At 33.6% G+C, this 23,459-nt stretch overlaps 1 protein-coding gene across 2 annotated transcripts in view; it reads right to left on the reverse strand.

Moving 5' to 3' along the window:
- Positions 1-1,172: 1,172 nt before the first annotated feature.
- Positions 1,173-23,459, reverse strand: part of CAPZA2 (capping actin protein of muscle Z-line subunit alpha 2) — a 52,802-nt gene continuing 30,515 nt past the window's right edge. The window contains exons 4-10 of one of the 2 annotated variants that reach the window (XM_057731476.1): positions 18,738-18,801; positions 13,864-14,070; positions 12,313-12,392; positions 8,756-8,834; positions 6,617-6,688; positions 3,277-3,339; positions 1,173-2,584 (exon numbers count right to left, since the gene is read on the reverse strand). In XM_057731476.1, the coding sequence (XP_057587459.1) occupies positions 2,444-2,584; positions 3,277-3,339; positions 6,617-6,688; positions 8,756-8,834; positions 12,313-12,392; positions 13,864-14,070; positions 18,738-18,801 (706 nt within the window). In that variant the 3' untranslated portion in view covers positions 1,173-2,443. The remainder of the gene's footprint in view (positions 2,585-3,276; positions 3,340-6,616; positions 6,689-8,755; positions 8,835-12,312; positions 12,393-13,863; positions 14,071-18,737; positions 18,802-23,459) is intronic. The other variant, XM_057731477.1, reaches the window with a different exon arrangement.

Raw genomic sequence — 23,459 nt, forward strand, 5'->3', positions numbered from 1 at the left:
CCTCTCACGTCCGCACCGGGCCGCTTACCTAGCTGAAGTTTCCACACTATCATTACAACCCTGCCACTCTTCACAGGGTCAGTCAGACGCTCTTTGCAAAACCACAACTTTGATTAAATCCAATTCACCTAATCTATGCCTGCATTCATGGCCATTACATGGCCAAAGAAAAACATTCAGTCATACTGGTCTCATTAAATACATTATCACTAACCTTGAGTAGCCCTTCATTTTGCCTGGCTATCAAACTATGTTTCCCAGGTATGCTTGTCCTCCCTTTCTTCTGGTCTAGAGCACTCCTCCACCTCCCATCTCCAGTATCTAACTGCTACATATTTCCCCCCCGAAAAGTGAGCTCCCAGCCTGCCCCCGACCCTGAATCTTCCCCAATTTCTCAACCCTCAAAATGTCCTTCACATCTCTCACATTCCACAACCAATCCTGGCAAATCCAAATGCTTTTTACAATATATCCGGAAATCACTACCTCTTCAGACTACGGCTATCACCTCAGGCCAAGCCAGCTTTCTCTCTCCACCAGAGCACCGCAGTAGCCTCCTAATTTTGTTCTAATTTTGTCTTTACCTCCACACTTCGGCCTATTCAACACGGTAGACATTATGACTCCTATTAAAAAGACATCCCCGAGTTCTAGGATATTCTGTGTTTCTAATCTTGCACTTTAATAAAATGCTATTCTTAGAGTATAAAAGACTGAGTCTATTGTACGACCATTATTTCAGACTGCACTCTAAACTATTTTGATAAACATGACCTTTTACACACACATTCGCTTAAAAACAATTACATATATTTTTAAGATGGCATTCTAGGCCATAAAACACAGCCAAAGTAACTGATATAAACCCACGATAGCCCAGTTGACACAATTAAGCTAATCAATTAAAGACTCATCTAGTTTTTAGTTCCAAATCATTATTAGACTTTTGAAAATCTGTTCTAAAAAAGAGAATAGGTAATTAACACTGCTAATTCACTTTCATCCAGAATCTCAATATGACAAAACTTGTATTTTAAAACTAGAAAAAACAATTTAACCAAAAATGTCATAATTTCATATTATATTCTCAATGCTTTCGAAGCCCAACCGTGACTTTTAAAAAGAAATTAAACAACATGCTTTCATTGAGAGAATTTTTAAAATCTATACAATTCAAGCTAATGAAATATTTTATTGTACATAATAAAAGGGGTGTTTTTAAAAAAAACATTTCCAGGCCCAGACATCCGCAGGAGTATGTGAGGAAAGGATTCCACTGGAGTATAATAAGCAATACTCAATTGAATGAAACCAAAAATCCACCCTCCCTATAGTAAATACTAACATTCACCACAGGCTTGAAATTCCTGTAGCATCAGTAAATGTATTTTTTAAAATATTACAAACATGCTTATGATGCATAGGAAGATGGAAAAATTTAGACAACTGCACACCATATGTACTCCCAGCTTTTCTAATTTACAACCAGTTAGGAATCACAAATATCTAAAGAAAGTATTTTAAAATAGTATATGATTCACTGGTAAGTGATTTTTATACTCAAATAAATAGGAAAATTTCCATTTTAATTGTCACATTGAATTTTAGTACTTTTCAGTTCAAGAAAAAAATAAACTGAGACATGGTCATGAGTTCAGGATTATATATATTACAATTTGCCTTGTTATAATACATTTGTGGCTTTATGATAAAAATAACTCAGGGACATATGGAATCCAAGCTAATTTGCATAACTGTCACAGGAAAAAAGCATTAAATGCATTTCTGAAATAAGTATTTTCATTCAATTCAGAATCTCAAAACAGCATTAGACCTTGGCCTTGTTTAAAAAAAAAGTTTAGTTGAACACTAAGCTAGCTAAATAACCTTCTTGAAAGGTTTAAACACAACTGATATAGAAAATGCTTTCCCTCTAATCTCAGTCTTACATAAATGAAAGAGGTAAGGGGGAAAAGGTAGACAATTTCTTTAGCAGCATATATGGCTAAATCCATCAACCACCTTAAACTAGAATGTCCATTATTGACCCCATTAAAAAGAACTGGGCAAACAGCAAAAATTACCCACTTCATAAACCAAAAGACAATAATTTTCGGGTTACGCTAAGTAAAATATTTTTGAAACACTTTAAAAACTTTTGACATTAAACTAGAGGAATCATGTCTTCATTGTAAGAAAGAAAGGCATAACAGAAAGGAAAAGACATTTAAACTAAACTGATTTTCAATCTTCTTTGAACAAAAGAAATAAAAAAAAATGGTTGATTAGCTAAGCTTTGTGCTCTAACCAAACTAATTAATTACAGTGATTTTAACTGGCAACAGCCCATCTGACTGGGTAGCTTGACAGTTCTGAATACTTTTGCAATGATTTTTTTTAAAACGCAAAGACACTAAAATGATCCGGTCATGCAATGTTCATCTTATGCATTCTGCATCTCTTTGCCAATCTTGTAGCTAAGGATCTTGTTCCAATCAATCTTAGTGCGCGTAACTGGCAACTGTCGACGTAAGGCTTTGAAAGTGGTGTCCGACATCGTCTGATAATTCTCACTGATGGCAGTCTATGAAAAACAGTAGTTAAAAGTTTAAAGAAATAAAAGGAACAGAACAATATATAAAACACATAGATGTTTTAGGGAAAATCTTTATTTAAGTAGCCTAATAAAAACCCCAATATGGTTTTAAAAACTATTTAAAAGCAGCTAAAAGAAAAAGCTTCTAATCATTTTGAATAACTGAATTTAATAAAATGAAATTATAAATTATTTACTGTGTGTCCTCATTTTGGATCTCTGTCACTATTTCTCTCAGAACAATTTCACAAATTACTATTTGCAAAGAGTTTGGAAACATGTCCAATACACAAATTAAATGCTTAAATCCAACAGTGAAGTTTAGAAGCTGATAAAAAAATGTAAAAAGCAGAGTACAAAATGAAATATGATCTAAGGAAATCACATACAATCCAAATGCTTTGGGAAACACCTCCTAAATTAGAATTTCCAATCAGAAACAAAATAGCAATTTAAAATCTTGGCCTATTTTGACCAATACTCAGAAATTACAGTTGGCTAAAACTGAGTTTTGGCTACATTTTCACAAGTTTGCCCTTGAACTAAAACAAAAAACACAAAAGAAGACTGTATCTTATTACAGTGAAACAATGAAAAAATTCAGGTTTATGACAAGTTAAAATTTCAGTGCCATTATTTGTAAGCAAATATAGATTATGTAATATTTTTGAAAATCATACCTGGTATTCATTTTCTGCAGCCTCTACAATCTTTATAAATTCTTTTGCTGTTTGCACTTCATTCTGAATGAAAAACAAAATCAAAAGTAAATAAAACAGTAATTTAAAACTATATCACTATTACTTTTATATAGGTATGTCAACATGGTTAATGATTATAATTTAATAAATAACAGATGGAAATTATGACAAAGGGAAAATACTGTAAGATCAATTATTTGAAATTCAAGGGGAACTAGGCAAAAATGTTTTAAAAGTCTATAGAACGGGGACTTCCCTGGTGGCACAGTGGTTAAGAAACCGCTTGTCAATGCAGTGGACACGGGGTTCAATCCCCGGTCCAGGAAGATCCCACATGCCGCGGAGGAACAAAGCCCGTGTGCCACAACAACTGAACCTGAGCTCTAGAGCCCGTGAGCCACAACTACTGAGCCCACATGCCACATCTACTGAAGAGGCCATGTGCCTAGAGCCTGTGCGCCGTGACAAGAGAAGCCACCACAATGAGAAACCTGTGCACAACAACAACAAAAAAAAAAAGGGAAAAAAAAGTCTATACAATGAGCATGGCCTTACTTAGTGTTTCACTGGTTAAAGAAAGTGAAATCTTAATAATACATGTTGACAAAAAATTCAATTATAACACAACAAGCATTTCAACAGATAATCTTTAAAGGTAAGAAGTTAGTCACAGATTTCTAATTAATGACTATAATGCTAAATATTTACTGAACAATATTTACCACCATAACGATACATTAAAAAATATTACCAATTAGAAAAAGCATACTTTGAAGTTTAAGGTGAATTTTTAGTGTTTAAATATTTTCTGGAAAAAAAATTTTTAACATTCCGATATAAAGCGTTTCTTTGCTTCTTTTTCTAAAAGTAAAAGTTAGTAAGCGTTAACGTAAAATTATCTAATACCTTACTTTATATATATTATTTTTATATATTTACACATATATTTCTATGATAGGTGTATTTTTTCCTATACAAAAACAGTAAAACAACAATGAAAATCCTCTAAGATAAAATGAAAAGGTTAACTCCTAAAATACTCAGCACAAACTGGTCAAGTTTAATTACTACGACCAGATCTCACAACTCCACAGTCTAATTTTGTAGACAAATCTCTCTTAGGCAGAATCTTTACTCAATGTCAAACTCCTCAAAGAAGACAGTACCAAGTACCTTGTTACACAATATTACATATATACTCATGATACAGAATTATATTGAGTACAATGTCTCATGGAAAATCAGACATTAGTAATTATCTTTTCTGGCAAATTTTGTAAGAAGAATACCACTTAGCAAGAAAGCAGAAATCACCTAAGTGCTAATGAAAAACTGAAAAAACTAAAAGGAAAAAAAAAGAGAGAGAGAGAAAGAAAGAAAGAAAAAGAAAGAAAGAAAGAGAAAGAAAGAAAGGGAAAGAAAGAAAGAAAGAAAGAGAAAGAAAGAGAGAGAGAGAGAGAAAGAAAGAAAGAAAGAAAGAAAGAAAGAAAGAAAGAAAGAAAGAAAGGAAGGAAGGAAGGAAGGAAGGAAGGAAGGAAGAAGGAAAGAAAAAGAAAGAGAAAGAAAGAAAGAAAGAAAAAGAAAAAGAAAAAAAAAAGTCCCACAGCTTTCATTTCTTTTTGGGTAGCATCTCGCCTAACATACTCACACATGTTTCTTAATATCAAGTCAAATGCTTTCTTAAATTACTAATAAACTTTAAAAAATATTTGTAAGTTAGCTAATTTTTAATATTAGCAGTTGATGTTTATAATATACTAATGCTCTTAGGTATACAACACAAATGTTTATCAGAAATGTCATTGTTAACATATTATATCTTTGGGACAAAAAAATTCCACAAAAATACTTGCATATGCAATGAAAAGAATGTGTGAAAGAACTCTGCAAGGAAAAAAAAACAATTTCAAAATTTCTAGAATTTGAAAGCTGAACTTCAGAAAAACCTCATTAAATCACAATCCAAATAGAGAAAAAAAATACAACAGGGTTTAAAAGTTAAGTACAGGATCACAGACCTAAATTTAAGAGCTAGGTCTTAAATTGAGGTCTATAAAATTCTAGGAAGAAAACACTGGATTAAATCTTCACAATCTTGGGTTAGGCAATGGCTTCTATTAATATTTCAAAAGCATAAGTAACAAAAGAAAAAATAAACTGGACCACATCAAAACTGGTATCTTTTATTCTGCAAATGGTTCTACCAAGAAAGTGAAGATACACAGAATGGGAGAAAATATCTGTAAATCATGTATCTGATACAGGACTTGTATCAGAATACATAAGCAACAATTGCAACAACAACAAAAATACAGACAACCAATTAAGAAGTAGATAAAAGACCTGAAAAGACATTTTTCCAAAGAAGCTATTCAAATGACCAACAAATACACAAAAAGATGCTCAGTATTATTATCCATCAAGAAAATATAAATAAAAATCACAGTAAGGTACAATTAATATGAACTAGGATGGCTATAATAAAAAAAGGCAGACAAGTTTTGGTGAGGATATGGAGAAACTGGAAACCTCATACACAACTGATGGGAATGTAAAAATAGTGCAGCCACTTTGGAAGCAGTCTGGCAGTTCTTCAAAAGGTTAAACAAAGAACTAGCATACAACCCAGCAATGCCACTGCTATGTATATATCAAAGATATATACAAATAATGTCTACACAAAAAATAGTACATGAAGGTTCACAGCAGCAAAAAGTAGAAAACAACACAAATGTCCATCAGCTGATATATATATAAATAGAATGTGGTATATAGATTATTATTTAGCTATAAAAAGGAATGAAGTACTGACACATGCTCTAACATGGATGAACCCTGAAAATATTATGCTAGGTGAAAAAAGCCTGTCACAAAAAAAATCACATTTATATAAAATGTCCAAAATAGGAAAATCCAGAGTAAGAAAGTACCATGGTTGCCTAGGGCTGAGAGGGGTTTGGGGGAAGGGCTGGTGGGAGGGAATGGGGAATGACTGCTAATAAGTACAGGGTTTTTGGAGGATGAAAATGTTCTAAATTAAATTGTGGTGACTATTGTACAGTCCTGTTAATATAATACTAAAAAGAAAAAAAAATTATACTTTAAATGGGTGAACTGAATGGTATGTGAATTTTATCTCTTTAAACAAAGCTGCTAAAAAAAAGTTAGGTACCAATTCCCAATTACTTACTACCTTTAATCTATCTGAAAACACTTTAATCTGAAGCAGAAATACTACTTAAAATGTTAATTCCAAAACCATTCTGGTTTTATAGAAGTATTAGGTGGTTTAAATTTTACTTTGGAATTAATTACTTACAGACACTGTTAGAGAATCTTGTATATCTTTATGACTCACTAGCTGAACATTACCATCTTCGTAATAATGAACCTATTAGAAAAAGAAATTACAGAAACCACATTACAGGAGTTAATCAAGATCCTCATGGCTTCAACAATCATATCAATGCAGATGACTACCGATTTCAGCTCTAATCTAGTCTTCTCTGCTGACCTCCTGACCTTTTAAACTCCAATAAGCCTCTTCCTGCCCTCAGGCTAGTGAGGAACTAGGTAGCAATTCCTGCAGTTACTCAGGCAAGCCCTCCACTGACTGGACTGCTGGACATTTTTACCTCATAGCTGTTCTGCTGGTATTTAAACTTAAGATTTCCAAAATAGAACTCACAATATTCTCTCCCAACACCACTCTTCTTTTGTGTATTTCCACCAACCATTTAATTCCTCAAAGACATCAATTTATTCAATAAACATTAACTGAGTGATTACTACATACGACTGCTACTACAGAAGTTCTAAGACACAAAGCTTTTAAAAAGACAGCCCCTGACCTCATATTTCAACACAACATAGTAAGAGGTACATACAAAGTACATTAGCAATACGCCAGACTCTCTCTGAAACGTAAAAAAGGACTTCAGAAAAGAGGCAACACTGTACTTGGATTTAGTAAAATAAACATAATAAACTAAGGAAGATGAGGCAACTGAGCTTAGAGAGGAGCATACTTCAGGAAAGGCCTGAAGGTACCCAGGACTGGAATGTGTGCGAGTTTGAGGAGGGAGAGGAGTGGCTGGCAGAATATACAGGCAGGGGACAAGTCAACCTTGGACCTTGTATGCCATGCAAATATGTGTGGAATATTTAGTAGGTGAGTGTACCACTAACATGGTCTCAAGTTGCAAGTAACTTATCAAGATTTAAATTTTAAAAAATCATCTTTCTTGATGGCAATGTAAAAAAATGGATTAGGAGATGGCAAAAGGTCCAACAAATCAACAAAATAACCACTATATACTAGGCATCATGTTAAGTGCTGAACAAAGAACCAGACATCCTCGTTCTCAACAAGCTTTGGCCCAACAGGGGCACCATCTCAGAAATTATCCAGGTGAGAGCTACTGAGGCCTAACTGAAGGAAGAATAATGTCAACAATAATGGCTACCATTCAATAAGCACTTTATATCTGGCTCTGTTCTAATCATTTTGCTCATATTAACTCATCTTTAAACAACTGTATGAGCTATTTCAATTGCGGCTGTTTTCTTTTTTTAGTTGATGAGGAAACAAAAAGAGCTTAAATGACTTTCTGATGTCACATAACTAATGACTGGCAGAGCTGGGACTCAGGCAGCCTGGTTTCAAAATCCATGCTTATAACCTCTGTTCTCTAGCCCCTAAGGGACAGTCACATCAAGACATAAACGTAATAGGATATAAGACTAGAAATAATGTATATTGGAGTCAAATGACAGAGCAAGCACATCTGACATCTTTATTCCTTCATGGTTCTTAGCACAATACCTTTCATGATAGTTAAGCAACAAATGTATTGAATAAATAAGTGAACTAAGATAGAAAAGAGATTAGTCAGTATTTTTTTTAACTTATTAAGTAATATTCATATTCCAATCCTCTTAGTTACCAAATTGCTCCTACATAAATATTTGAGGTTACACTGAGTCAATTCTAGTGGATCTCATATAAGCTGCCAAATGAGTACAGAAGATATTTAAGATATATGTAATATGTACATGTATTAATATACACATATATACTTACACATCTATATACACACATATATTAATATTATACTACACTCAACCACACCCCAATTCAAAAGACAGAACAGCATAACTCAAACTCAGAAGATGCTTGGATGAACAAACTGTATGAAGAGCAGACCAAATGGTAGCATCTAATTTTAGCTATGTTTTTAGAATCTGTCAGCTTTCCTTGCAGATTTTTGATGACTAGGGAATGAACCGCAAGGTTATTTAAAAGATGAAATCAGAACTACTTGTTTTTCCCATTACCTCAAAACAAAGATCTGGAAAAGAAATAGTTATTGAGTACTATGAAAATGTAAACATGAATTAGTTGTTTCTCTGCTCAGAATAATCTATAGAGATCAGCAAATTTTTTTTAATTTCATACCTGAATTTTCAAGATGCCAACCACCTGAGTGGTTGAAGGAGTGATTGTAAACTTCCACTCTGACCTCCAACGACCATTCCTTAAAAATAAAAACAGCAGCTGTAAATAAGGTAGGGAAAATAATTTGAATAAATTTTAAGTTCCAGATTTAAATTTAACTCTACAGTATGACAGAGTGTGGGGGATGGATGCTGGACATTTTTTTTTTTAATCACTGAAATATTCAAAAGAATCAAGAGGTTAAATTCAGTTAAGAGCTACGTTTAATTTAATCTTCACGCTACTGATAAGAAAGGAACTATATAATGGATGCAACTTCAGAATTCTAAAGCTAAGGCTTAAAATATAGTTCAAAACTGACATCAATTTTCTCACTTATGCTTTAATTAAGAAAAAAATGAATAAATGTTCAGATTACCAGGGGCTTTCACAAATTTACCATCCACTGAATGATACAAAGTCCCATAGTTTTAAAAGAATGGATAGTAACACAACATTCTTAAGGAGATTTTGATATCTGGAAAGAGAAGGGCTATAAAGGATTATAAGCATCAGATTTTTTTCCCTTTTCCAATTTTAGGTTTACAGTTTCCACATAAGAGGCACATACACCCTTCCCCTAGATACCAAAATGATTTCTGGTATAAAAATTGATACAGGACTTCCTAGGTGGTGCAGTGGGTAAGAATCCACCTGCCCATGCAGGGGACACGGGTTCAATCCCTGTCCCAGGAAGATACCACATGCTGTGGAGCAACTAAGCCCATGTGCCACAACTACTGAGCCTGCGCTCTAGAGCCTGTGAGCCACATCTATTGAGACCATGTGCCGCAACTACTGAAGCCCACGCGCCAAAGCCCGAGCTCTGCAACAAGAGAAGCCACCGCAATGAGAAGCCTGCACACCACAATGAAGAGTAGCCCCCACTCGCCACAACTAGAGAAAGCCCATGTGCAGCAAGGAAGATCCAACACAGCCAATAAAATTAAAACAAACAAACAAAAGATTACTTTAAAAATTGATACAGATTAATGGTAGGAAACTGTGACATTACAAACAAACAACAGGTATGTTATCCATTTTTGTCTCCTAGATAATGAATTTCATCCTATTTTTTTCCTGACAGCCTTTTCATAGCAATTCCTTTTCTTTCAACCTCTGCCTGTTCTTTTGCATGCTAAAGACATATCCTGATATGTAAACTTATGCCTCTCAGTTTTTCAGGTTTTTTTTTTAACAGTGTATATTTCTAAAATAGTCACAGAACTAATAGATCACTATACTGGCTTTGCTACAGAACTTTTTCTGGGTTACCTTCAACATTCTTGCAGTCTGCCCAATCACAAAAACCTGTAGGATGCTAGCACTCTCACACCTAAAGTTAACATTTAGCATTTGAAAAGTACTATATTAGAACAATGTGTATGTTCTACAAAATAAAATAAAATTTTATAACGTTTCGATTTTGAGTGACTCTCAAAATTACCCATTGAAGCTTTGTTGGAAAAAGAATTTAGATCTATTCTTTTTTATTTCATGATTCCAAAAGAAGTTATTCCTTTTATTTAGGTATTAGTATCAAGCATTAGCGAGTTCTAAGCATACACATTTCTGACATATAATGACAATATGCATATATCTCCACTGATTGTAAAAAGAAAAAAAAGAAAAAAGGAATTCCAAATCAAGTAATGGTACCAATTTGAGAACTATTTCAAAAGATCCTTCTAAAGGCATTACTATATGATAACAGTAAATCGCACTGCAGAGACAGTACCCTTTCATCAATGCAGTAAACAGTCAAGATGTCCTAGCCTTTAATTATTCTTCCCTTCTCTTCTATTAATGCTTTAATTACAAATGTGTATTTATTAAAAAAGCATTTATTAAACCTCCAATACTGCTAGATGTTAGGGAAACAGTAGAGATCAAGAAAAGAATGTCCCTAGTGAAATGTAAGAAATGACCATGACTTCTGATTTTTATGCTATTTATATCTGAGGTGAACTGAAGTAATTTCCTTGTAACAAAATATTTAGATTTTACTGAGGTTACTGTGATATGTGATGTCTAGCACTTTGGAATGTCATAAAAAAATTATCTTTTCCAAAAGGTGGAAGTGATTTTTAGCTTCAATGATATAATGTTCTAAACTACCACTATAAACTGCCACTATAGTGGTAGTTTAGAAAAATAAAATTCAGATATGTGAAGTGAAATAGACTAGAAAATTCAAGTACATCATTTTCATTTTACATATGCTAACACTCAAACTTTGTTTTTGAAAACTAGTAAATTTACTATAACATCTCTCAATGTATTTTAAACTAAAACTTCGTAACAATTTCAATCTCAACAAGACTGATTTTATTATATATATCCTGGCACAAACAGCATAAATTAATAGCAATTTTGTGAAGACTTATTTCTTAGGATACTGGTAAATTAATGCTACAAATTTTTAGGCCTAAAATGGAGAAACTACATTTATATTAAGGCCATAAAAGTAAGTTAATACAACAGAATTTTTAGGAAACTGCAGCTTGTCATTAGGGCATATGTTTACAATTAGAATTGATTTTCCTTCAGTGATAATGGATCTGCTTTCCTCCAAACGTTCCTGTAACCGTGCATCTATTTCTGTGATGGTTAAGTAGTGGAGCAACCTTGGCCACAGACCAAACTTGTCCACAAGGACTACTGATACCTGCTATTCTACACTTAAGAGCACCACCAACCAACTCGGCTAACAAGTCAAAGATTAATATACTTAAAAGGTAAATATTATGGCCATACTTCCTCTGCTGGCCTTAGCATGTATGATAAAAAAGGAGGGATAAAAGTAAAGATTTCATTCAATTCTGAACTTATAAAGTCTTGGAGAGTCACAGAATTTTATAACAGGAGATATCTCAGAAATAGCCTCGGCTAAGAATAAAAAGGCACAACTTGTAAAAGGTCCAAGATTAACAGGGCAAATTAGTACTTTGGGGGGCTGGACATTTATAAGGGAAAATCAAATGATTTGTACAAAAATTTAAGGCATGACTGTAATTTGCCTCACTGTACAAAATATGTCATTACTTCCTCACATTAGCCAACCGGGCACAAAGCAATCCACATGAAAACATTCACTTCGTAGTCACCAAAGTTCACACACCAAAAAACGATCATTCTTCATTTTCTAAGTACCTCTGTCCTGCTCCCCCATGTTAGTCTGATTCAGAAACAACCCCCTTCTCAGAATGGGCATATGAATCTGCCAACTGGTCTGCTCACAGGCATACACGTTTCCTTAGAATGCCACTTGCTAGTCTAAAAACACTCCACACTCTCCCACCTTCTTTTCACTGAGTGTCAATAGATTTACTGCTACCTTTAAATGATTAGGTTGATTATAGAACAGATATTTTTCTTATATAAAAAGGCTGGAGTTTTATATTATATTGTTCTTAGTCAATCATACACTAGCAAGGTTTAGGCCCAATCAATAAAGCAAGAACTACAAAGAATATAAGCAATGTCAAAATTCCCTAACACACAAAATTTTAACTTACCAGAAGTTTTTTGCTTGAAACTGATGGCTTTCTATGCATGCAATAATGGTTTGCTGTCCATCTATTTTTTTACCATATACCTTATTGGTAAAAAAAATAAACATAAGAGTAAATTTAGGGCCACAGAATGTCCAACTTTAAACATCTATAAAATACTGAAAATTGTATAGCATTTTGGCAAGAAAATATAAAAGAATACAAAGTGGGTCATCATTCCAATACAGTAGCTAGAAAAACAAGTACTTAAATATGTACGTCTAATCACAGATTCTTAGTGAATCATAAAAAAACTCACAATTAATGAAGCACAATTTACTGGAAAAAAAACCGAATTGTACTCTCAAATATTCATTAACATCCCACAATCTCAGGCATTGCCATTTCTCTAGATATTTAAAATAAAAAAGTATTGAGACAGAGGTGAGAAAGTTAATTTAATTATAACTGAGAAAGTTCACTAAGAGAATGCCTGTGATGGTATGATGATATTATTTCACCTCTTTCCAACTGCTGTAAAAAGTAATGAATAATTTGTGTCTTTCAATCCCTTGGGAACAAGTGAGGACTCTCAAACTCAACCTCACCACCTTATTCTTGAGTTTTTCTTCCAAAATAATCCTAATCAACAAGGTTGTAATTTGAAGAACCTGTAAGGTATTTTAGGTTATGTTGCTATACTTTTCAAATAATTACTGAGAGCTACATACTTAAGGGGTCTATATGAATTTCTGTCCTAACCAGCAATCTTCTGAGAGTGAAGTGGGATGACTATTGGTAATATTAATAATTATGTTAGGACTGCAGGTATAAACCAGCATGTATGGTCATCTTAAGTTGGAGAGGTAAGCAGAGGCCAGGTTCACAGGGCCTTGAAAGCCATGTTCAGAAGCCTGGACTCTATCCTAAGTACAATGCGAAATTTTTGAAAGATTTCAAGCAGGAGATTTTCATGATGTGATTTGCATTTCAAAAGATTACTGACTACGGAGGAGCAGATCACAGAAGCACAAATGTGGGGGACTAAAAAGCATATCTAGGTACAATCTTATGAAAGAAAAAAAAAAAGTACTCCTATTTTCTATCATATTTTACCCTGAAAACAAAAAACAGGTTAAAACGTATGAAAGAACCACATTTAAAACCTGAAGAAATCTGATTATACAACACATGAGGACAAGATTCCACTTCCAAATAATTTTATCTGTTCTAAGACCTTATAATTTAATGAAAAGAAGTTTGATGTAAACTTACAGAGATGGGTTATTAACATAAGATTAAAGAATCTCATCGTATCATGCTCCTCTAATCAACATATGAGAATTACTACTTGGATTTAATTCAAGGTACAACTACTTTTCCATTTTTGGCTATCATAATATATTTACTTTTTAAAGTTTCTTGAAAACAATAGTAAACATTCTTAGAAATATTTACTTCAAAAAAAAAAAAAGGAATATTAAGTTATAAAATGTCCATTCTGTAAGCTACTATAAATTTCAAGATATCTATTTACATAAGACAAAAGAAAAAAGTGCACATTGGATGACTTACAGTGCAGACCCCATTCGGATAATGTTCTTTTACATAAGCTCGCAGAGCAGTTTCTACTGAAGTTCTCCATGATTCAATTGCATTTTCTGCTTCATATGGTCTTGGATCAGTTGCTTCCTTTCTTAAGTGATCAAATTTGAAACAGATTCTGTTTTTTGGATCCAAAAACTTTCCATTTCCCAAGTCACCATGTTCTGTTATCAATACCTTCAATGATGCAACAAATTTTGGGAAAAAAAAATATTTAAAATAGCATTTAAATACTGATATATATTAATATACATTCACTTAAGCGTTTTCCTTAAAACTATAAAATAATCCTATTCCAAGCAACTGGTTTAACTATATGGCTCAAGTATAATATTTCAAATAAGTAGACTGTAAGGACAGTGAGGCTGCTCTCATTCAGCTTATATCAGTGGATCTGATTTTCTCCCAATACAACATCCAGCTACCCAGTGGGGGAAAAAAATCCATCTTCTAATACTAATACCCTGCTGGAGTCAGGTTTGGTTTTGTTTTGTTTTTGAGAACTATGAACAGTATACTATTTCTGTTACCAGTCTCCAGTTCCTCAAAACTAAGGAACTGGTAATAACCTTCAAGGAGAATGGTTACAAGGGAATGAATTTAATCCAGTCAGAATCCTCCTCAGTGTGTCCTACATTACTCCTGGGCCCCAAATCTCTACTGTTAAATGCCTGCTGCTTGTTTTTATGAAGCTAATCATTGATAGTTGTTTTCAGCTGACTTCCAAACTTTAAAAAATGTAATTTATTTATGTGCATTAAATTCTACACACATAAATTTGACATTTTGTGCTTTATTTTTTAATATGTCGCTCTTTTTCCTTCCCATGCAACTCTCCCAATCTTTGACTCCATACCTATATCAGGACTCCCCCATCCCTTTGACGTAAATTATGCAAACACAGGGTATACCCCTCTAAATTTTTTTCAGTCATATTATCCTACAGAGATAAATATATACACATCTATATATATATACACACACATCCAAGGAGTTTTTTGGTCACTGTTCTAAAAGAATGGAATGAAAATGCACATTTATTTTTCTGCATCTGGTTCTTTTCAACATTAACACTCTACAGAAATCCTTCAAAGTCAACTGGTAAACCTCTCATCATTCTTTTTAATGGTTGCATGCTATCCCATGATGTGGATATAACAATTTAATCTGCCATTCCACTACTGTTGGACCACCTCTTCATTTCCAGGCTATTTTCTTCTTGGGGAGCAGGGAAAGACACGTTAAAAAAAATGTTGAAGTATTATTGTACATATATTCTAACATAGTAATGTTTCTATTTCCATTGGATGCTTCTATTTCTCTTAGATTCTCAGCAATGAGGACAGTAGGTAAAGGGTTTGTATATTTTTAATTTTTAATACATAGTTAGTTTGCTTTCCATAAATGGCTGTGACAATCTACATTTCTATGAATAATATATGAGATGCTTCCCTTCACATTATCACCATCAATAGGCATACAGTTCTTTTTTCAGTCTGATGAGTATAAAATATATCTTATTACTTTAATTATATTTCTCTGACTGTCAGGTCTAAATATCTCAAGTTTGTGGGACATTTTCTCTTCCGTGAGCAAATATCTTTTAATATTTTTCATCTGGGTGGTTTTTTTCTTATGAATTACAAGAGTCCTTTATTTAAGGTATCTGTTTTATTCTACAGTTAAAATAACTGACGTAGCAAAATGTCCATCTTTTCACACAGTTTCTGGGTTTCCAGCCTTGTTTAAAATGGTTTCCTCTGCCCTTAAATTATACATGTAGACTCTTTTCTCTTAAAATTCTAGTCAGGACTTTCTAGGTGGCGCAGTGGTAAAGAATCTGCCTGCCAATGCAGGGGACATGGGTTCGAGCCCTGCTCTGGGAAGATTCCACATGCCATGGAGCAACTAAGCCTGTGTGCCACAACTACTGAGCCTGTGCTCTAGAGCCTGTGAGCCACAACTACTGAGCCCATGTGCCACAACTATTGAAGCCCACGTGCCTAGGGCCTGTGCTCCACAACAAGAGAAGCCACTACAATGAGGAGCCTGCACACCACAATGAAGAGTAGCCCCTGTTCGCAGCAACTAGAGAAAGCCCGTGTGCAACAACGAAGACCCAACACAGCCAATAAATAAAATTAATTAATTAAAAAAAAATTCCAGTCATTTTACAAATTTTTAATCCACCTGAAATTTCTGTATATTGTATGAGATAGAGGACTGCATATGGCATATGTAGTTGATAGAAACCAGTGGTACCAATACCCTTTATTATATGCCTAAATTATAACCTTGTCATGTATAAAAATATTCATATATTTTGGGACTAAATTCTGGCTTGATATGCTGCTCTACTGATCTATTTGTCTACATAATACCACCCTGATTTGATTTAACATTGGTTGCAAAGCATCTTCTGCTATCTAGCAATGCAATCACCACTCTTACATTTTTCTTGTGTTTTTTCAAGCATGTTTTTCAGATAAAGTTTACGAAAATTCTGACCAATTAAAAAAACTATCAGGATTCTAATCAAATTGCATTAAAGTCATATTTTAGTTTTTAAATAATTTAACTTTCTACCTCAAAATGGAATTCAGTGTGCTTTTCCATTTGCTTAGAACCTGTTTTATGTGTTTCAAGAAGATAACTACCATTTTCTTCACAATCCTGTGCATTTCTTGTTAAGGTTTATGTTCAATACTACCACTATTTAAAATTAAACTCCTTCCCCTCCAACCACTTCTAGTGTAAAGTCCCTACTTGCTACAAGAGAGGAAAGTTAATGTATTTTGTACACTTACCTTAAATTCAGTCATCTCACAGAATCCTTTTAAGTCTAACAGGTTTTTTTTTTTGGTTGGGAGGTTAATTTATAGGAATTTCTATTTCTAAATATATAAATCATGTCACCTAGGAGTTTTCTGTTCTTCTCCAAAGCTTTAAAAGTTCTCATTCTCTTGTCTTATTTGCTATACTTTCATTTATGATAAATAATAATGGTGATAAGTTGACATACCTGGCTAATTTTCTATGTTAACTAAAACTATATTAGTATTTATAGTTTATGATATTTACTATTGGTTTTTGTTAAACAATGTATTATATTTAAGAGATTTTCTTCTATCCCTATTTTACTTGGGGTTTTTGTAAAGAGGATTAGCTACTGAATTTTTCAAATCCCTTTTCACTGTCTATTGATATATAATAAGGTTTTTCTCTTTTTTGTAGGTTAAGCGATAAGAGCAATATATTGCCTTACAAGGAACCACTCTTGCATTCCTGTAATAAATTCTATTTAGTCTTGGCATATTATTCTTTTGACACATTTCTGGACTCTACTAATATCTATTTAAAGTTTTAAAATCTATAGTCATATGTGAGATTAGTGTAGTTTGCTTTTTTTGTTTTACATTTACTAGGTTTAAGTATTAAAATTATGGTAGGTTCATAAAATGAGTTTGATAGTTATCCAACATTTTAAAAAGATGCATTCCCTGAATCCAGCAAATCTTTGCAGGATTTACCTTAACAATGGTGCATGTACCCAGAGGTACAATGATGTTCAGTACAGCACTGTTTACAACAGTTAAAAAAAAAAATCAAAACCCCAAAATCTCCCAAGGAAAAAAAATAAATTTGAGCTTCATAAAATGAAACACTACAGGCCTTTATATACACGTGTGTGTACACACACCTGCATAAATCTATTTGCCTACCTACCTACCTATCCATGTTTACTTTTTCCCTTCAGTCATAAGTCATCTGTCTAGTCTCTCTTTTTCCCCTATAACTACAAGACTACTTAGTACATAATGAATAATGCCAAATGCAAGTGTTAATAATTAGCTACTGAGAATTAACTGTTACTACTCTCTCATGTTTTACCTACCAGTTCCTTCTTCATATTGTTTTATATAAATTGTGCTTCATGTAAGCATGATATGAATACAATCATTGTTCAATTATTAGCAACTTTAAACCAAAAAATAAAAAATAAGAATGCTAGTGACTTTTTGAGGCTTTTCTTTGCTTAGCAGTTCCAACTTGCACTTTGGAAAGAAAAGATTTAATAATTACTAAATGCTAAGTTACTCACATGAAGAACTGTAGAATTCCAGAGCAACCAAATTATGACATAAATCTAATATATATTCTAGATTTTGGATATAGGATTGAATTTTTTTCCCTATGAAAAACAAGAAAGCAGGGCTTCCCTGGTGGCGCAGTGGTTAAGAATCCGCCTGCCAATGCAGGGGACACGGGTTCTATCCCTCGTCCCGGAAGATCCCACATGCCGCAGAGTAACTAACCCCGTGTACCACAACTACTGAGCCTGAGTTCTAGAGCCTGCGAGCCACAACTACTGAGCCCACGCTCCACAACTACTGAAGCCCACGAGCCTAGAGTCCATGCTCCGCAACAAGAGAAGCCACTGCAATGAGAAGCCTGTGCACTGCAATGAAGAGTAGCCCCTGCTCTCTGCAACAACAGAAAGCCCGCACGCAGCAACAAAGACCCAATGCAGCCAATATATGAAAATAAATAAGTAAATTTATAAGAAAACAAAACAAGAAAGTAGATTTGAAGCAATTATCTTCTAAAATCTTAAAATAATTACATTTGAATATTTCTAAAAGGGACTTTCTACTTATAGCATTACTGGTCTCAACAAAAGAAACTACATTTTCAATTACTTTGCTCCTAAGAGGCTACAATTAAAATGAATGCTTTTTTTAAAAAAAAATCTTTAAAGATACCACTTCACAATTCTTGCAGGATACATTAACCACTATAAATGCAATAAAGAATAACAGATCCAGTGTTTATATGAAACATACCTGATCTTCATAACCTTCAATTTTTACTGGAGTAAACTGGTCCAAGTTATACTGTGCAAATGCACTAAAAAAGAAAAAGGTCAATTATTTAAAATTACGTATTTAATGTTCTCCAAAAAATCACAAACAATTCACTGTCAATAAAAGTCTCCTGCACTGCACATGGCAAGTTAAATAAAATTATCATTCTCCACTACTGACCTTAAGTATAAATATTATATAGATATGGCTTTTTAAAAACTAATGAATGACATCCAGTTTTCGATGTTTAGCAAAAAAAAATTTAATCAGTAAATATAATCAGCCCTTTCCTTCAAGACCCTAAAAGTAAAGGTTAGCCACTTCCAAGAATTCAATTATTCCAATTATTCAAGTATATACTAATTTTTAGTATACAACATACCGGGAAACAGGGTAGTGCTGTGAGAGATGCAAAGAGTAATTAGATCAAAGGGCTTACAGTCAAATACGAGCTATGATAAACATAATCATAACACAAAGCAGAAAGCACCATAAGAGAATAAAACATGGCAGAGAATATATATTTAAAAAAATTACATTCTGTTGGAGCAAGGGTAAGAAAAAAGAGAATCAGGGGTGATATCATAATGGATGTGATACTGAGAAACGGCCCTGAAATAATAGATAGGTTCTCTGGTCTGGTAGAAACTGGAGGGATGAGAAGAGCAATTCAATTAGAGGGACCAAGAAGAGCAAAATACAAGAGAAGAAGAGAGGTTAGGTCCAACATCACAGAAAGCACCAAGCTCAATCCTGGCACAAAACAAGTGTTCAGTTAATATTTACTGAATTGAACTGAAAGGCCCTGCATGATCGAAAAATTACTTCATTCGGGAGGCAAAGCAGAATCACAGAAGCTTTTTGAGAAAAGAGAACCAAGAACTACTTCTAAAGAAGATTAATTTGGCAGCAGTGTGTATGACAATCGGGTGGTGGAACAACTAGAGCCAGAAAAAGCAGTTGGGCTATCATTAGGCAAACATCCATGTTAGAACAGCTGAGAGTCTGAACTAGGAAATGGTGACGAGATAGATTCAAGAATAAAGCCTCTCTCTACTTTCATATGAGTAAAGAATAATGTATTACATAATTACATAATGTATTTGTAAGAAAAACTCTTATAGCATAAAAAATTATCTAAAAAATATACGAAGATCACACTGTATTTTATTAAATCTATAACCTGGGAAATTTCTTCCTCTTACTAGGAAACATAGTGAGAATTTTAAAATTTAGAAATATATCTCTAAATCTAAATTTAGAGATATATCTCTAAATCTAATCTACTTGGAAGCTTTTCAGATTACTCTGGATGGTAAGATGTCCACCGAATTTTTAGGTATTAGCTACTGAATCTCCTCAAGAGAGGAGATTGAGCAAAGCATTACTGATGAGTTAATAGGAGACTAGTAAATGTAAAAACAGCAAAGTAGGATTAAATTACCAGCTGTCAAACTCCTGACACTGCCTGTCAAAAAAAAGATGGGGGTAAATATAGAAATGCATGCAGGGAAAGGGAGATTTTCTCAATTCATTAAAACTGTAATTTTCTTAGGAACACCCTCAACATAGCCAGGCAGTTACTAGCCCTTAGATGAATTTATCTCAAAAGTACGTTTGAGAGTTTTTTTTTTTTTTAATATATTCTGAATCACTTAGAACTTAGGATTCATTTTCCAGTAAAAGACACATTTAAATAATAAATTTAGATAGTAATTTGGTCTTGGGTCCTTTACTGCTCATATCAAACCCCATTCATCTATAATTTGGGAGTGGGGGAAGAACAGGAAATCTGAAAAGGAGGCAATGAATATGAAATAGGTAAAAGAGTATCTTAAATGTTCAAAGCAAGTTAAATAGCTGACAATTATGCAGTATAGCAGGAAGGGTACTCACTAAGCTAGGAGTCAGACCACAGAACATCTAGGTTTTGTTCGAATCCTGCTATTAGCTAGTATGGGACACACTTACCACATTCACAAAAGAGGAGTTTGAACCAGATAACTTCCAAAAGTCCATTCTAGTTCAGAACACTTACTCCATTTATCCACTCATCATCCATTTTCCTACCCCTGCATCCATGCAAATATTTAGGTGTTAAGCACTCTATTAGAAACAGTGAAAACAACTTCTCTGCCCCTGTAGGGTTCTGCAGCCCAATCACCCATTTCTAAGTCACCTGTTTCTGTATTTAGATTTTTATACCCTTTACTATTAGTCATTCACATCTTATACTTTTCACCATGTGTTTCCACATCATTTCTCTAATTTACTATTTGAATCCTGTTCATCATTTAAACTCAGCCCAAAACCATCTCTAAATAGAAATTTAAAATTTCTTCCTTTGGGCTCCCAAGGCCTTTGACATGCCTCTGTATTTTGTTTCAGTTGGCCAGAAATTGAACATGTCTGACTCCCCACTGGAAAATTCCTAAGACATTTATTTGTCTCATCACAGTGAAGTTTGGCATTCGTACGTCTGTTGAATGAAAGGCTATTTCTGGATATTTCAAAGTTTTCTTGACTTGACAGTACCAAGTCCTCGGTATGCCTAATTTTACTGTGAAACACACTGAATTTATGCCCTTTAGTAAAGGTGTCCCATTAGAACCACTTTTAAGAATAGCCATGTTTTTCCCCCTTACAAAAAGACAGGAAGAGGAATTTCTCAAAACCAAATCAAAAAAGAATTAAAAAGAGTTAAAGCAATAGAAAAAGATGGAAGAAAGGAGGAAAAGTGGTAGAGAGAAAGAGATGTACTTGTATAAAAGAAATTCAATATAAAAAAATGCAGTTGAAGAAGCAACAGGACTATGGCTATGCACTTTGGTGAAACTGCCACTGGGACACATTGTAAAGGTTTTTATAATGCTTCCCAAGCCTCTGTTATATAGGTCTGGACAGTCTCAATAATAGGTGATACATTATCTTTTGAGGATGAAACCAGGTTTGGAGATATTTCAAAAGTAATTCAGAGCCAAGTCTAGTGAACAATGGGGGTAACAGTATGTTTGTCTGAAAATTATTTCACAGAGAGGACACTGCGAACCAGAGTAATATAATTCTAAAGTCACTCAATGATTTAAGATGTATTTCTGTACTTCACAGATAACCTCAGATGTCTGAAAAATAACAAAGACTACTACTGAAGTCAACAAAAAGAATCAATACTTTCTCTTCTTTCATCTAGTTAGCAATCATTTACTGAGACTATAACCACATGCAAGACAACCTTTAGTTTCTACTGAAGGTTTTGATGTTTTTTGAGGTCATACTATAAATATCTTGTTTTATCATTAGGTACGAATTTCCTCAAAGACTAACCTGCTTAAAAGGTCAGAATATCAGGCATTTAATGTATATACTTCTTGAAACATGTACCAGGACTGTCCCTGAAATTTGTTTCATAATAAAAGAGAAATATAGCTCACATTCCAATTTCTTTTTAAAAGAAATTCAATTTATTCAAATGTAACTATCATCAGATAAATACTCCTTTGGACAAATAAAATTTAAATGCTTTCATCATTTTTTATTCAAATGCATGACTATTTCATACCACTTACATAATTACGAATATTTTTCTGACCTTCATTTAACTTTGCTCTGCAGAGGAAAACCTCTTCTTTCAACAAACCAAGTTTCTCATTTCCTTAACTTAAGAAAAAAATTCACTAATTTCTGCACCTACATGAAACAACCCACATATTTATTTACCACAGAGAACTCAGAGGAAAAGCTTACTTTGAGGTACTGTCGTTAAAAAGTTCATAAACGTTGTATGTTTTCTTTACTTCTGTAAGACTTTTGTCAACGTGCTATATGCTATTATAAAGAAAATTAATTTTACTCGGATATATAAACAATTTTGTAAGGCTTAAAGAACTTAGGAATAAGAGGCCATTCTCTCAGAAACTAATAACTAAAGTCAAAGATACCAAGTAAATTGATTTCTATTAAGCACTTAAATATAATAATTAACAAAGGTGGAAGCAACCCAGTCTGTCCACTGATGGGTGAATGGATAAACAAAATGTGTGTACATATATATGTATGTACACACACACACACACACACACACACACATTCAGTGTTAAAAAGGAAGGAAATTCTAGCACAGGCTCCAACATGGATGAACTCTGAAGACATTCTAAGTAGAATAAACCAGTCACAAAAGGAAAAATAACGTATGATTCTACTTATATGAGGTACCCAGGGAAGTCAAATTCATACAGAAAATAGAATATGGTTCTCATGGGTTATGAGGAGGGAAGAATGGGAAATTATTGCTTAAAGGGTATGGAGTTTCAGTTTGGGAAAATAAAAGTTCTGGAGATGGATGGTACTGATGGTTACACAAAAATGTGTATGTACTTAATGCCAAAGAACTGTACACCTAAAAATGGTTAAAACCTTAAACTTCATATTAGGTATACTTTCCCCACAATAAAAAACAATAAATAAAAACTGCTATTAAAAGATAATAGGACATAAAAGACCCCTAATAGCCAAAACAATCTTGAGAAAGAAGAACAGAGCTGGAGGAATCATGCTCCCAGACTTCAGACTATACTACAAAGCTTCAGTAATCAAAACAGCATGGTGCTGACACAAAAATTAAACACACAGATCAATGGAACAGAACAGAGAACCCAGAAATAAAACTACACACTTATGGTCAATTAATCCATGACAAAGAAA

This window comes from Hippopotamus amphibius, chromosome 4, assembly GCF_030028045.1.
Source record: "Hippopotamus amphibius kiboko isolate mHipAmp2 chromosome 4, mHipAmp2.hap2, whole genome shotgun sequence".
Lineage (NCBI taxonomy): Eukaryota > Metazoa > Chordata > Mammalia > Artiodactyla > Hippopotamidae > Hippopotamus > Hippopotamus amphibius.